The 15406-nt window shown below is 36.9% G+C and overlaps 2 protein-coding genes across 2 annotated transcripts; both read right to left on the bottom strand.

Annotated features, from left to right (window-relative positions):
- Window positions 1-1313: 1313 nt before the first annotated feature.
- Window positions 1314-7588, bottom strand: LOC113286924 (putative ABC transporter C family member 15). The gene is made up of 11 exons (XM_026535568.1): window positions 7302-7588; window positions 4770-6541; window positions 4563-4649; window positions 3779-4429; window positions 3490-3654; window positions 3000-3294; window positions 2686-2900; window positions 2292-2597; window positions 2147-2210; window positions 1834-2073; window positions 1314-1721 (listed from the first exon to the last, which is right to left on the bottom strand). Exons 1-11 carry the CDS (start codon window positions 7312-7314, stop codon window positions 1600-1602), a joined length of 3930 nt encoding a protein of 1309 aa, XP_026391353.1. The 5' UTR covers window positions 7315-7588; the 3' UTR covers window positions 1314-1599.
- Window positions 7589-7708: 120 nt separating this feature from the next.
- LOC113286926 (ribosome biogenesis protein TSR3 homolog) lies at window positions 7709-13039 on the bottom strand. The gene is made up of 10 exons (XM_026535569.1): window positions 12865-13039; window positions 12702-12739; window positions 10961-11010; window positions 10741-10806; window positions 9868-9908; window positions 9480-9616; window positions 9058-9148; window positions 8749-8820; window positions 8512-8627; window positions 7709-8134 (listed from the first exon to the last, which is right to left on the bottom strand). Exons 1-10 carry the CDS (start codon window positions 12945-12947, stop codon window positions 8007-8009), a joined length of 822 nt encoding a protein of 273 aa, XP_026391354.1. The 5' UTR covers window positions 12948-13039; the 3' UTR covers window positions 7709-8006.
- Window positions 13040-15406: the final 2367 nt, after the last annotated feature.

Below are 15406 nucleotides of genomic sequence, written 5' to 3'. Positions count from 1 at the left end.
CTAAGCATACACTATCAAACAAGATAACAATTGATTAATAGAAATCATAAATCATTTAAAATCGGTGCAAAAAGTAAATAAGGAATTAATTAAATTACCCCAAAGATGAAATACAGTTTCCTCCGTTGTCCCAGTGATGGGGTCTAGCTCCGCATGGTGAAAACACACTTAAAATATTTATTCATGGCTCAAAAAGTGGTTTACAAATGATGAAAATGTGAGAAAATTATTAAAGCAGTGATTTTCTTTTCTCTCCCGAAACCCTCCAAATGTGCTCTCTAGCTCTCTATTTATATGCACAAATACACATCACTCAAATATATTCTTCCATAACTCCAAAATCTTCTTCTTTTTAATTAAAAATATCTTGAGAATTTTTACTTCTCTTTATTCTATATACTTCTTTACTAAACCCGTATCTTCTTTAATTCGCATAACAAAATCCAAGATAAAATCTTCTAAGGATATCTTTCTTGTTTAATACAAGATAACTTCCTTTTTCTTCAAAACTTCATGTTTATAAGGCAAGAAGATAATCTTATCTTAAAGATAATGAATCCTTTACCGTTGAAACCAAATTTCCCGCCAATTTTTTTCTTTTCAAATCAAGGAAGAAGATGGAGCCCCCTTAACCAGTAATCGGGTGCGATTAGCAGTTGGTTCCCTGGGGTGCCCTTTATCAGTTAGGTGCCCCTTATCCAAAACTGAGAATCCGAATAACATGTGTCCTCCGGGTGCCTATACCAACTTTTCGAGCCGAATTTTCCAAAAATGTTTATTTTCCAAAAATACCTACAAACACATAAAACACCATAATAAGTAGAAAATCGAGTACCAATAATACTAAAAATTGAGGACAGTTTGGTCACAAAAATGTATCTATCATGGTATAATTTTCATCTCCAACGGCCGGTACTCTACCGCTGGTAAATAAGCATTCATCTAGGCAGCTTTTTTTATACCTTCATGTACATTTCTTTCGCTATCTTCTCCAGATAACTTCTTAAATCTCAAAGTTATTTAGGTATTAATTTTATTTTCAAAATATGTTTAGGTATTAGTTTTATTTTCGAAATAAGTAGAAAACCAAAAACTCTAAACTTATCGAGGATTGGGATCCTGCTGTTTATCCCGTAAGACACAGCAAGATGGCCCCCGCCCTAACCCGACCCGCGGTGTGGGTAGACTTTCCCCTACAAAAGAGACAAAAGCAAAATGAAACAGAAAAGATAAAATATGATGCAACATCCCATAAGTGGATTACAACGGAATCAGAATAAACAGCATGAATTTGCAAATGCCAGACAACTAAGTTGGTCATAATGTACTCTGTATATATATCTAGCAAATAGCAATACAGAACTAGTTAATTTAGACATATGAGAGATGGGTGGTTTGAGTTTAATGAAATGTTTGTGATCCTTCTCCATTTTGTAAAAGATATAATTGGAAGATATCTTGGTAGCTTTTATATTAAACAACCTTAAACTCCAAGATAACACATAATAAAAATCAACAAAAATAACTAATTATCTAATGAATTTAAGATCTCAACAAACAAAGCTAACTGTAAGATCTCATATGGGTTAGCTCCACATTTTATGCATTTGCTAAATTGTTGAAATCTTTTGATCTCATTGAGTACTCCTTTATGAGTTTTGAGAAGAACGAATCCTCCCGTTCCAGTAGCTTAGCTGGTGTGTCATATTCGACTACCCTTCCTGCGCAAGACGGCAGCAATGATTTCTTAGCCATAAATTAAATCAACTTAAACCTACATACAATACCATAAGCCATTTTTCAAATCCTTAAAAAATCTAGCTAGTTGCGCACCTTCACTGAGGACGAGAACAAGATCACTATCTATGACCGTATGAATTCTATGAGCTACAGTAACAACCGTACAATCTTCAAACTCCCGAGTTATAATCTTCTGCACAATTCCGTCTGTCGCTGTATCGACAGATGCGGTCGCTTCATCAAGAACGAGAACGCTACTTCTCTTTAACAAAGCCCTTCCAAGGCAGAATAACTGTCTTTGACCTACACTCCAATTTTCTCCGTTCTCCACCACTGCAAAGGCATAGTAACTAAAACTTCAGACGAGCCCGTAACTTGATCATAGTTGCATTTTAGAGACTCTTACCTGGTGAGTCCAACTTTTCTTCCTTGGCACGTATTAAATCACCTAGTTGACATTCATCCAAAGCCTAAAAACCATTTATTTTATTATCAGCAAGCTTCAGAATAAATGATATTGATGTGCAACAGAAGTAATAGCAAATAACAACCTTCCATATATCTATGTCGGAGAATTGGTCTAGAGGGTCGAGGTTTCCTCTAACGGTTCCTTCGAACAATGTTGGATCTTGAGGAATGATGCTAAGTTTGGATCTCAAGTCATGTAGACCTATACTGCTGATATCAATATCATCAATTACAATGCTTCCTTCTTTAGGTTCCACTGTCCGAAAGAGAGCTTGTATAAGAGTTGATTTTCCGCTCCCTGTTCTTCCCACGACTCCAACTTTCTTTCTTCCTGGAACTGTGCAGTTTATGTTTTTTAAGACAGATGGAAGATGTTCGGCATATCGAATCTGCAGAAAAGTAATGATAATCAGTTATCTCTACCAATCTGGAATCTTGAGTAATGGAGTATTAGGATATGTCGGGGGCTTTACGTACGTGCAAGTTTTTGAAGCAAATCTTTCCAAACTCGGGCCAGTTGCTTGGTGGTCTGCATTTTTCAATCACAAGAGGGGCTTCACTACTTAGTTTTGAATATTGCAATATCCTTTCTACTGAAATCATTTTATTTTCTGCATTGCACAAGTTCCATATGACTGCTGCTTGAAGTACGTTCAAATTGAGTCCGTATGTCACTGCTAGCCCTGCAATACCTATATTTTGGTCCAACTTGCAATTAGCTAACTAACTTCAAATATCAACATTAGATTTACTTTTTTTTGTGCGTGAAAATGAGAATTTGTATTGCTTACTTGGGTTGATAACTCCTTCGGGTAGGCTCACGAGCACAACTAATGAGGATGCGAACACAAGATTTGATAATATGTTCAGTCTGAAGGAGAGCCATTCCATGGCTGATACATTGTGAAACCATGGCCTTGATTCATTATCAATGAGTCCTAGGTTCGTTTGCATGAAACGGTCTTCTTGGTCGTATGCCCTGATTGTTGCAGCTCCTGCAAGTGATTCTGCAAAGTGATGGAGGTATGGAGCTTTTTGAATCCCAGATAAGCGTGCCAGTTCTCTTGCAGTAGGTGTATAATATTGCTGTAGCAGGGATCCATTATAAGACACAGATATTCAACTTAAAATCCTCATTTAGGGGTAGACCTTTTTCTTTTTTATCGTTAAACGGTTTGGAATGACTATGAGCCGTTCCAATACCTGGCTTGAACGCCCATTTAGTGAGTAAGGAAAAAAACACTCTCTTAGACTCATAACAGTCCAAAAAGGAGGCCTTACCTGGTACCATATGCATATTCCCATCACTGGGATGAAGATGACAAATACTTGCCATGCGACCTGCGACATAACTGCAATAGTCCCCAGAATTTGGATGATTGAGAAAGCACACGAGCCCACCTTCCCGGGTAATTCCAAATCCAGCACACTTTGATCTGTAGATGCCTGGTAATGAGAAATATTTACAAGGCGTTAATTCTCTGAATATCCTGTGGAGTTTCCTGAACATAAATTATAGAACACCATAAAGGCGACCCGGGGTGCTATGGAAGTCTTTGTGTTAACTTACTCGATTTAAGATTCTTCCAGTTGGAGTCGAATCAAAGAAAGACATTGGCGCCCTTAGCACACTATGAAGCATGTTGACGAAGAGCTTTTGTGACGTTAGAACACCGTCCATAGCTACCAAATATGCGCGGGCCAGTGCACAAAATGCACTTCCTACTGAGAGAACTGTATACACAAGGAACATTGATTTCATGTCTACTACTGGCTTGGAATCTGTAGTGATAGGAGAAGCCCATGCCATCCAGTAGTTGCTGGCTATCTGTAATACTTGGAAACTAGTTTGAGATAAGATTATCAATGGAACCAATGCACCACCCCATACCAGTGTCAAGTATGACCAATAAACATCTTTGCCTATACTTCCTGTTTCTCTTTCTTCCTCTTGTGTCAATCTCCCAGCTGCTTTGCCTATTATCTCTAGAGAGAGATCCTGTTCTGAATCATGTCTACCCGTCAGAATATGTGCTTTTGTTGTTATACTATCTATCTCTGTTTCAACTGAATTAGACATTGCCTTCTCCGACGAATTCTCAACGTTATTGATCGATTCTAGAGCTTCCGTATGTGCACCAACCAACAACTCAAATCCAATATTCTGTTTAAGAAGTTCGTCGAATCTTCCAGCTTGAATGATATTTCCTTGTTGCATCATCTGTTACGTAAACATTAATAAGGTTAGCTTATTATGTCTTATTAGTTCCGCTAAGTATTCCTAGAACCCTTGAATTTCATTTTTGCATGGGAGATCAACAACAGAGAAGAATGTTGTGCTATCAATCTCTTACCAGAATTCCGTCAGCCGATGGGAGAAACTCTACTTGGTGTGTCACATAAAGTATAGTCTTGTCTTTGAGGATTCCCATCAGACATTCCTGCATGCATGCACCGAAGTTATACACATACATAAAATTAAAAGCATATAATATGATTATTCAAGCACGTTTAGATATCCATATGCATTCTACTACGCGGGAAAAAAATGTCTAACAAACCTCAAAAAGTTGTCTTCCGGTATGAGCATCAACGGCACTGAATGGGTCATCGAGAATATATATGTCAGCATCCTGGTAAGCAGCTCGTGCAAGTTGTATCCTTTGTTTCTGACCTCCACTCATATTAATCCCTCGTTCTCCTATCTCTGTCAGGTCTCCAGCTTGGAAAAGCTCAAAATCCTTTGTCAATGCACATGCTCTAACTGTTCTCTCATATTTGACTTGATCATATGGATTCCCGAAGAGAATGTTGTCTCTTATATTTCCAGTTAATATCCAGGAGGACTGAGGGACATATGCCTTCGTCCCACTAACTTTCACTGTTCCGAAAATCTTCGGTATTTCTCCGATTATGCATGAGAGTAAACTAGACTTCCCTGACCCGACAGTTCCACAAATTGCAACTTTCATCCCTCTCATCACTGTTAACTGTAATCCTCTGAGGGTTGGAGTCCTTGATTCAGGGTCCCAACTGAATCTCCCATTCTCAATCTCGATTGCGACCTCCTCCGACGTCTCTCTCGGAACAGAAATGACTGCATCTTCTTGTATTTCATCTTCTTGGAGGTATGATGCGACCCTATCAACTGAAACTCTAGCTTGCACTATAGCTGACAGCGAGTCTGTCAAAGTGAATATAGGATCTTGTAACATTCTGAATGTTGCCAATGCAGATAAGACTTTCCCTGCTGTTAGTGGGATCCCAAGTAAAATGCATGCTCCAAAAGTCGCTGCAGATATTAATGCGGGGGATCCCCAGAAGATAAAAGACGAGACTGCAAATAAGCGCGATGATTTCCATATCCAGCCATACTCGATTCTCCTCAAGTTTTCAATCTTTAGTAGGTACTTCATATCCCAAGCTTGAAGTTTCAGAGTTTTCATGTTTCGAAGAACTTCTGACGTAGCTTTCATACGTGCGTCCTTGGCTTCCATGATCTTTGACTGGAAGGATTTCTGGATAGTGCCTGTAATAGGTATGTTGCAAGCCATCATTAGTAAGGTTGCCGCCAATCCAGCATATGCACCAAGGCCTACGTTAACATATAGGATGTAGGTTGCTAGTGAAATTTGTATCGGCAGCATCCATATTGTATTCATGAACCAGATGAAGTCTGTAATTCGGTTGATATCGACACTCATGAGGTTAATTATCTCTCCACTACTGTGTTTTTGTCTAGATTGGCTGGACAGATGAAGACCCTTCTTATATATGTGGGATACCAAAGCCGCTCTCAGACGCATACCTAATTGACGCGCCCCGAATATCCACTGCCTCTGTGCAATCACTTCAACCATTTTAGCACTTAAGAATGCTAGTGCAATTATATAGCCCGTCTTTACGCTGTAATTCTTCTTCTGACTTAAAAACGCCACAAAGTCGTTTATCAGGTATGGACCAACAAATGATGCACCGGCATTGACCACTGCGAAAACGGCGTTGGCAGCTGCTTTTTTCCTGATCAATAGAAAGATTGCCTTGTAGATGGATGGGTTATTGGTGCTATGATCTCTCTCCTTGACCTTCTGTAAACTGTCGCTAAATAAATGAGAGAGGAATTCTGCAGAGTCTTTGATATCAATGTCTGGGATATCATCCTGTTCAAGCGCTTTCTTATATCCAGCTTTGAACAGAGGAGTCAGCCAAGAGAAAGTAATCTGTTGGAGAAGAGTAGCCTTTGAGTAAGGAGATACTTTTTCCCTTTTGCTATCCGAATGTTCTCCAGTTTTGCGCAGTAGCGGCTCCTTATTGCTATCAGCTGTCCCTTTGACTGAATTATACCGAGCAAGTACGCCGAGGCAATTAAACCAAGGAAATCAGCATAACTGCCTACTCCAGGAGATTTATATATGGTTTATAAGACAATGATGCATTTTTTGTTTGTCTTATATGGTACCCATTAGCAGCCATGCAAAATTTAATTGAAAAAGAAAAATAACATATAAAAAGAAGAAATAGTGCAGCAGCATAGGAAGCCAATTCAAAATCAAAAAAAAAAGTAAAAAAAAAATACATACAAGCAAACAAAGATAGGCACCAATCACAGCCAAGACAAACCAGGCACACTATCACACCACTACTGATTCTCTAATACATGGAAGCCACATTACTAAAAGTATCTGCAGTGATAGTCTTTCTTTCTTATATTATTTTACATTATGCACAGCTTTTTAAAAGTAATGCCGACTAGATCAGCACCAAGAATAAAATAAGCCTTCTAGTCGGACTATGCGATCTGAAAACTGCAAAGTCCATGTTTCACAACCAGCAGTTTTTGGTAGTTGAAGTTGAGGGATGTTGGTGAGCTATAAGAACCTAAAAGCATGCTAATGGATGCTATAGTGACTGTATTTTAACTGAATTTAGACAGGAAACCTAAATAACAAAACTCATATATTTTTTCTCAAGCTCAAATCTTAGCTTTCTACTGAATATGAAGAGCACGAAGGTAGTCAACAAGAATTAAAAACTTGAAACCATGTCATGATAAACTTTATTTTACAAGTTGAATGCAGCCTTCATGAACTTACTTGAATCAAACATATCTGCATAGACCAATCAGGCAGCTCTCTACTTAATAAAACTCTAGCGCAATAGTCTCAGGGCGCGGATGACGTTCAAGATCACGTACGAAGAGTGGAGTGCACCAAAATGATCATTCGCTCGAGTTACCAGCAGGGGCGCGACAAGAAGGAAGGCAAGAAGCTAGTGGGTGAGGGGGAGAGAGAGAGAGCGAGTGAAAGAATGTGAAGAGGGAAGGAGAGACTGTTTGAGATGAGGAATCTTATACTAAAAATGTCGAAGAGAATAAAATTTGTGTCGGAATAAAAAAAGATAACTTGGTACTGAGATGATGATGTCCGTTCATACGATTTTGTCATGTAGTAGTAGAGTTTGTTTTGAACTCTTATTTTTGCAAGGCTTTCACCAGTATTAGTTACCTTTTCCTGCAATTAACAAGCCTAGTAAGAAATTATCATTTTTACAGATTAGGAAGATGTTTGTATAGTAATAATTGATACTGCCCCAGATAACTTTATTTCAAAATTTGGTAAGATACTACTCTTGCTACAACTCTTCTCATGCCTTGCAAGATTTTATAGATGGGAATTAGTTGAGGTAATTTGGGAACACGTTTTCGTGCGCTTCTGGCATGAGCCTCGTAACAATCATCTTTCAGATGCAGGTTTTTGATTGCCAAACGTCAGGACACGTTACATTCCTATGCTATTCAGTCAGTCACTTTCTTCCTCACTGTCGTCCAAGGCCAAGTGATTCAGATTTTCTTCCAATGGAGGAAGTCCATCTTCAGAATCGTAGTCAGACCCACTTTCATTGATTGTTCGTGATACTTCAAATCCACCTGAAATATCACAGGATAAAACAACATTAAGTACCATATAAATAAGAAATTCTACAATGTGGTTCGAAGCATGGATCATGGAGATCCTTTCAATTATATTAGATAATATCTTGGCTTTTACAGTTAATCTCAATCTAAATTACCCTTACTCGGGAATGAATCGCGTGTAAAAATATTAAGCTAACTTACAGCACTTAGTCGCACGTAAAAATAAAATAAAAATAAAGCTAACTTATAACAGTTGAACTAGTGATTCCAAAAAATGATTTGCTGCACAGTAACAATTAAAATATCATGGGTTTAAAGTACTTGATACGAGTTTGAATACACTACTCAAACTGAATGCTCTAAAGCAATAACAAACAACGAAAACATACCATCTGCATCTTGAGAATTATCCTTTGGCGCCTTAGCGTTCTTGGCAAGCCAATCATTCTGAACGGAAATAATTTCTGCACTGTTGTTACACTGCGAATATGCCTTCAATAGCTCCCTGCAAGGGATCAAGTCCACTCAAATTTAGTCATTATAGTAAAGAATTGTTCACTTTAGTAAGGAAAGTCATCAGTATCTACACATAAATATTTCTTGTTTTTCTCTAACAGAATACATACTTGTTCAGAGACAAGAACGCGTGACCCCACTTAAATTTGCCTAACAACACATTTGCTGCATCCTCCTCTCCACTGCCAAACATAAAACAGAATTTTTAAAGCTGTTTTCATATCAACAATCCGAAGTATTAACATAATTAAATTAAGATTTGCAACAGACTAATTTGGTTTTCATCTTGTATAATAAAAACACTGGATTCTTGGTTGCCCATGAATTCCATGTTTTTTACTTTCCCAACGACTGAAAACTCAACCAGGAAACAAGTAATCTGATTATAGCTGGCACGAAAGAAGGCATAAGTATAATACCATATAATTAGAGCGGCAGATAACGCTTCCACACAAGATAGCTGACATGGACGCCCATAATTTACATTATTTGCTGCCACTAACCACGGCACTGCAAGTTTGAAGTTCACTCAGTGAGATACAAAACATTGCTTGAGGAAACAGACAAGAGAATTTAAGTATTACCACTAACTAGATTAGCAATACAATGATCCTAAATATGCACAACCACAAAAATTCCTGTGACAATTAGGGTTCTAAATTAGAAGAATGAAATGTCCAAAGGAAGGGTGATTGATGGAAAGCACCATCAGCCGAACCATCTTCCAGTTCCAAGAAATGGACGATGTAAACTTTTTATGACTAACAGACAAAAAGCTGATATTATGCAAGTAACAGAAGATATTTTATCAATTCTTAAGTAAACGGATAGAATTTCGTACAGAGACGAGGAGCACCACAACGAAGCTTCACAAAAGGCACATCACCCAAGCGGGCCCATGAGCAATCTACTACAGCTAGCCCTTTTCTCTTCATTAATGGGTGATCTTCCTTTGAGACACATTGCGTCCCAACAGGACTGTCAAATTTTAGACAAGGATTAAATGTTATCAGGCATAGCAGCCATCTTTAAAGGTTAAGATCACAAGAGCCTCTCCAGATATGAAGGACACATGCTAAGACAAGAAATACACAACTGTACTATTTACATAGTTTAAAAGCAGCAAGGAAGTATTATCCATTAGAGGTGATGTCAGCGAGAGGACTATAATCCATGACACCTTGAATATGACAATTTTACAACAAGGATAATGTAGTCCATAAATATACCTTAGAACAATTCCAGCAAAGCCATTAGTCACGCGCAACTCCTGCATGACGAAATTCTTATGAGTGATGAGCCTAGTAGGTAGCGGCAAATGTAAGTAATCAACAGTTGAAGTGGGTAATTTATCTGATAAGGACAGATGAACTTCAAAGGGTAACATGCCAAAACATTGAAATATATTCATCTGCTTCGTTCTTGTTCTGGTTTCCTTTTATTTGTTGCTTTCTTTTTTGCAATTGGAATTAAAGGCTTATATTTGGATATTACGAAATACCAATCTGGGTTCTTGAACTATTTGACAAAGACAGAACGTCTTCAACTTTCCCTTACTGAACAACTTTCCCTTGGGCTTACTGCAAGGGAGCCAACTACATGGGCAACCAATATTAACGAGTCCCAGACTACAGATCCTGTACATCTAGGTAGCTCTGCCCACTGAATGGGAGCCAATACATGGCTAACCATTAACAAGCGACCTAAACGTACATGATCTATAGCCTAGGACTCGTAAATGGTTAGCCATGCAGTTGGCTCCCATGCAGTGGGCAGATTATCAAACTCTTCATTTCCTCGTATCATTTGTTATTCTTATAGTAGGGGTAAATATAATTTATATGATTTCACCAATTTCTAAAACTAGAGACCAATATAATCAGACTTACTTTTTGCAGCTTCAGCTTCTAAAACTAGAGACCAATAAAATGAGAATTATTTTTTGACCGGCCATTGCAGCTTCAGCTATTAGCTTATACAACAAACTATATTTGGAATTGTTAGGAAACTATGTCAAAAATACTGATACTCATAGAATTGCAAACAAGAGTGCCCCAACTTGATACCAAATAAAACCTAAGCAATAGAAAGTGGACACTCACCTTCAACAAACCAAATCGTGAAAGTTTACGACCTGTGCATCTCTTGGCATCGCACTGTCCAAAATCCTGGATCCACAACAAATAACTTGCTTAAATCTCGAACGGTAATTACAAACAATGCACAATATCATATAATAACTCTTGAACCAGCAAGTAAATGCCGTATATATACAAATAGGAGCAAACTTGAACTAGAATATATTTACGGGTAGAAGCATACCCACATGGCAAGTTGAATAGTTGATACTGATTCCTCTTCAGTTGAAGCATCTGCAAGAAAACCAGTTATATTTTCCAGCTTCCAGAGTTAGGACTGTAAGCTACGTATATACAGCAGAAAACAAACATGCAGAAGAATTTGAGATTTTCATTTTTACAACCCGAGGATATAGCTATGTAACATATTGAGAACAGTAGGCCTAGTGATGAAGTTTGCCCCTGCATCACCTAGCTTCATATCTGTGTATATAATTCTGCACCTACTCTTTATAAGTTCAAGCTTTTAGACAAGATGGTTGATAGACATGGTACCGAAGTAGTTCCTTGGAAGATGTGAAGTACAGGTGATTGTTGGTCCATTCACTTGGTCTACTCCGATGCCATGTTAAACAACCATCTTCTCTAGAAGCTCAAAGTTATAAAGTGTTTGTTACTAGTTAAGCAAGCATACCATGGTGTCCCCACTTTCATCAAAATACAACTATAACTAGTTTTGCAGACCACAAAGGATAGAAGTTAGTACCATGTACTAAGTTTGAAACAGACTTTTAACAGGACAAAAGTCTCTAAACCACTGTATTGACTGATCAATCTAAAGCATATAGTGAACCAATTAATGCACAAATCAGCTTCTTGACCTGAAAAGTAAAACACAAGAGTTTGGCAAGTAGCATTTTTGAATTTTGACCGGTACAGGCATAGGCTACTTTTCTCGTAGGGATGTTTGGAGTCAAATCAAGAGCTAATTTTTCGTGAAAATGTTCTACTCATCGCGCAGACCATTCTCACGGAAAATTAAATCATTCTAAAATACGAACCCCATCTTGTGAGCTGAATTCCCCTTCTTTCTATCTTTTTGCCATAACACCATAGCATCACGGGGGTTAATAATTTAAGGCTGAAGCAATTTATAGTGAGGATCCCCTACATGATAAGTAGAACATCCTCACAAAAAATTAACTCTTGATTTAACACCAGGTCTGCTCTACAACTCCATCAAGAAACAATATACCTATTTCACCATATGGTTATGTGACACTCTCTATACTACCGTAAAAGAAATGGCCCCTACGTGGTCCCCAATTTTATTAAAGAAAATACAATACCGGAGAGATTAAAGTCTCTTTCGACAGAAAATGATAACATAAACAAAAAGATATACAACACTATATTGCAAGAAATGTTACACTCCATAATACCATTGTAACCATGGCAACCGAAATGGAAATCATTGTTTCATCTTTGACTTGAATGTAAGCCATTTCAGCATGCCAAGACAGTTGACACAGCAAATTGCAAACAAATTCCAGGATGTGTAACACTAATCTTGGGTCTACAACAAACGCTAGTTTGCAAAAATTTTGAGAACTAGCACATATGCTACTTTGTGGAAACAAGATATAAACTGAAACCAGCTTTTCATGCCTTAACATTCTGTAAAGAATTGCTTACTAGCATTTACCGTCCAAACATACAACATAACCAAGCAATTCCTAACTAACAACTACTCATGCAAAAACGCTTCTGAGTTGCCTCTTCTAACAAGATTATAGTATGTTTCCAATTTTCCATTGTCTTCCAATACCAATTTTCTTTTACAAAAATCTCAAGAGAGCAATAGAATACTGCGAATTTCTATTACCAATCCAAGTTTCAACATGGACCCTTTTTAATAACCCTTTAAAAATCCAAACAAAATTACAAACAATGCCATGATTATTACAAAAAAATAATAATTATACCTTGATCTCTCGGGAGAGACTCCCCATTACCATCTTCACTGTAAAAAAAGCAAAGACAAATTTTACACAATTAAAAACAAAACCCAGAATCTAAAATATAAAAGTGAATCAATTTATAAGCTTCAAACCAAAAATCAAAGCTTAGAAAGAGTATGGTTGTTACCTAGGAAATTCACGAAGATTACTGGATTGTCCTCTATGATTAGAAGCGTGACCTTTGTTTCTTCTTGGTTTATTATGACCCATTTTGATAACTCACTGCAATCTTACTTATTAGGGTTTTTCTGGAGAAAATAAGAGTTTTACAGGGAAAGAGAGAGGAAGAAGTGAGTCAATGTCTCAAGTGACACAGAGCTTACACGTCCTGGTCGGTTTTCTTCTGGGGTTTTGACGAGTTCGAGAAAAAGGCCAAATCGGTGAGTTATGTAGTTGTATTTCCACCCAACATTTTGTTGCTGCCTGCTAATATTCACCCAACTCGGGTACAGAAGCCAGCGAATTTTCCAATTTAGTCTTGTGGTCTTCCGATCAAGCATTTATGTGCGGTGAATCATCACAGGAAAAGTAGATTTTGGTCGCGTTGAATGGAACAGCGTAATCATCTTAAGCATCGGATCAAAAAATAAAATAATTTTTCTGAACTATTCCATGAAAAGTAGAATTTTGGTTGGCTAAATGAAATAGCGTAACTATCTGGCTATTAGTTAGCATTCGAGATATATCTGGAGAGATGTAGAAAAGAAGAATATGCAACGCTTTTTGTCTAATCTAGAAACAAAAATAACACCATAAAACTTAGACTTATCTCAAATGAAAATCTATTGAAAGAAACTACAAAACAGGATAGTTTTGTCATCGTGTATTACACTTACGGAATAAGCAACCCATTTTGTATGGAATTGAAGGTTGTTCATTTTAAGATGATGTGAAACTCAATTAGCACCTTATTTGTTTATTGTTGATTCATAATGTGAATATGACTCGGTGTTTTACTCGGGTCGAATGAATCATATATTGTTAGATCAATTGTTTTTCATTTTTATTATGTCAATTTGTCTCGGTTTACTTTGATTTTGAGGTACATGACAGCTAAGTACAGCTTTGTACGTATGGCTGCTTGAATTTAGATTTTATATAACCTTTGTTAAGAATTTTTGGGGACAAGGAACTTTTTGTTTAGTTCAAATGAAAATATATTGGAAAATACTACCTAAGAAATAGATAGGACGGATCCATTTACACCTTTATTCTCACACTATCCCATGTTTTGGATGTCGTTTTTTTGAATAAAACTCAAATAATGAGGATGCGAATTTAATACTTTAGTGATATATTACTCTTAGAAAGCTCTATATACCTATAAAAATGAATGCTTTCCGGAACACCAATCATAAACTATCTACCAATCATAAATTCAACTGTGGAAAATCTGTTGGCTTTCAACGATAGAATCTCAAAGTGGTAGATTTTGGTTTTATACATCTCGTAATGTGATATTTTTTGGTGATTATATAGTGGTTTGTAAGAGGAACATATCCTCGAAATATTAGTTTCGAATCCGCTAACGATTCGGTTTAATTCAAAAAAGTAAAATCCAAAGTGTGAGGTGGTGCATGTAAAAATAAAAGTGTGAGTGGATCCACCCTCAAAAAGAAAAGAACAAAAGATTGTTAGAATAGTTTTCTCATTGTGTACTACACTTACGGAAAAAAACAATCCATTTCGTGACATATAATCTTACCATCTATTGAATCGAAGATTGTTCACTTTATGTTTGACTCGGTTTACTTTGATTATGAGATAACTAAGAGTTATGTACAACTTTGTACTCGTTGGTCACATATCTGCATAGATTTTAAATTTTCTAAAACCCTAATTAAGAATTTTTTTTTATCCAAATATAAATAATAATTTATATCTAGATGATCCAAATATGATAAGTTTTATCTAGAAGAGGAGTCAGTTGAGCTAAAATGAAAAAGAAAAAAAAATACACCTCACAAGTTTATTAGGTTGTTAACCATGAAACGAGTTGAATGCTTTAGAAGTTTGGGTTATCTAGATTTTATTGCAACACTTAAGACTGGAAGTACTGGATGTTTGGCAGTAGTAAACAAGATGTAATGAATACCTTTGGAAGCCATTGTTGTTTCATAACATAAGCATCTTGAATCTCCGATAACAAATCCGAATGGAGTTAAAGAATTCGAAAACAAATCTTTCCCTCGCGACATAAAGAGACGACCACGATATGACATTGGCGGTGAATGAATAAAAAGTTGTACATGATAGCTATTTATAGTACAATACTAAGAAAAATAATGAATCTAGAGAAGAAAAACATATCAGGGGATTGTCTTTGTAGGGTAAGAAGGGTACAACAACTCTAAAGACGTCCTCAAATATACGGTTAGGAATTTTCTTAATGGGACTAAATGGATTCCCTCTACCGGAGTCCCATTTACAGCTGATTTAATGTAAGTATTTTGCAAGGAAAGTGCATTGGAAGGGAGATACCATAATTACGTAGTATTGCAGTTCGATATATTTTCTAGTTCATGGAGTCTCTCTCAGCAAAAACATCTTTATTATGTAACTTAAAAAAAAACTGTAGCACATTATCATTTAATGAAATGAAGTCAAAGTTTATTCTCTAAAGTTGTTTATATTCATATTGTTAGAGCATTACTCGGTCGAACTCGCAT

This window comes from Papaver somniferum, chromosome 6, assembly GCF_003573695.1.
Source record: "Papaver somniferum cultivar HN1 chromosome 6, ASM357369v1, whole genome shotgun sequence".
In the NCBI taxonomy this organism is placed as follows: Eukaryota; Viridiplantae; Streptophyta; class Magnoliopsida; order Ranunculales; family Papaveraceae; genus Papaver; species Papaver somniferum.
This window is presented reverse-complemented; position numbering and strand designations above follow the sequence as displayed.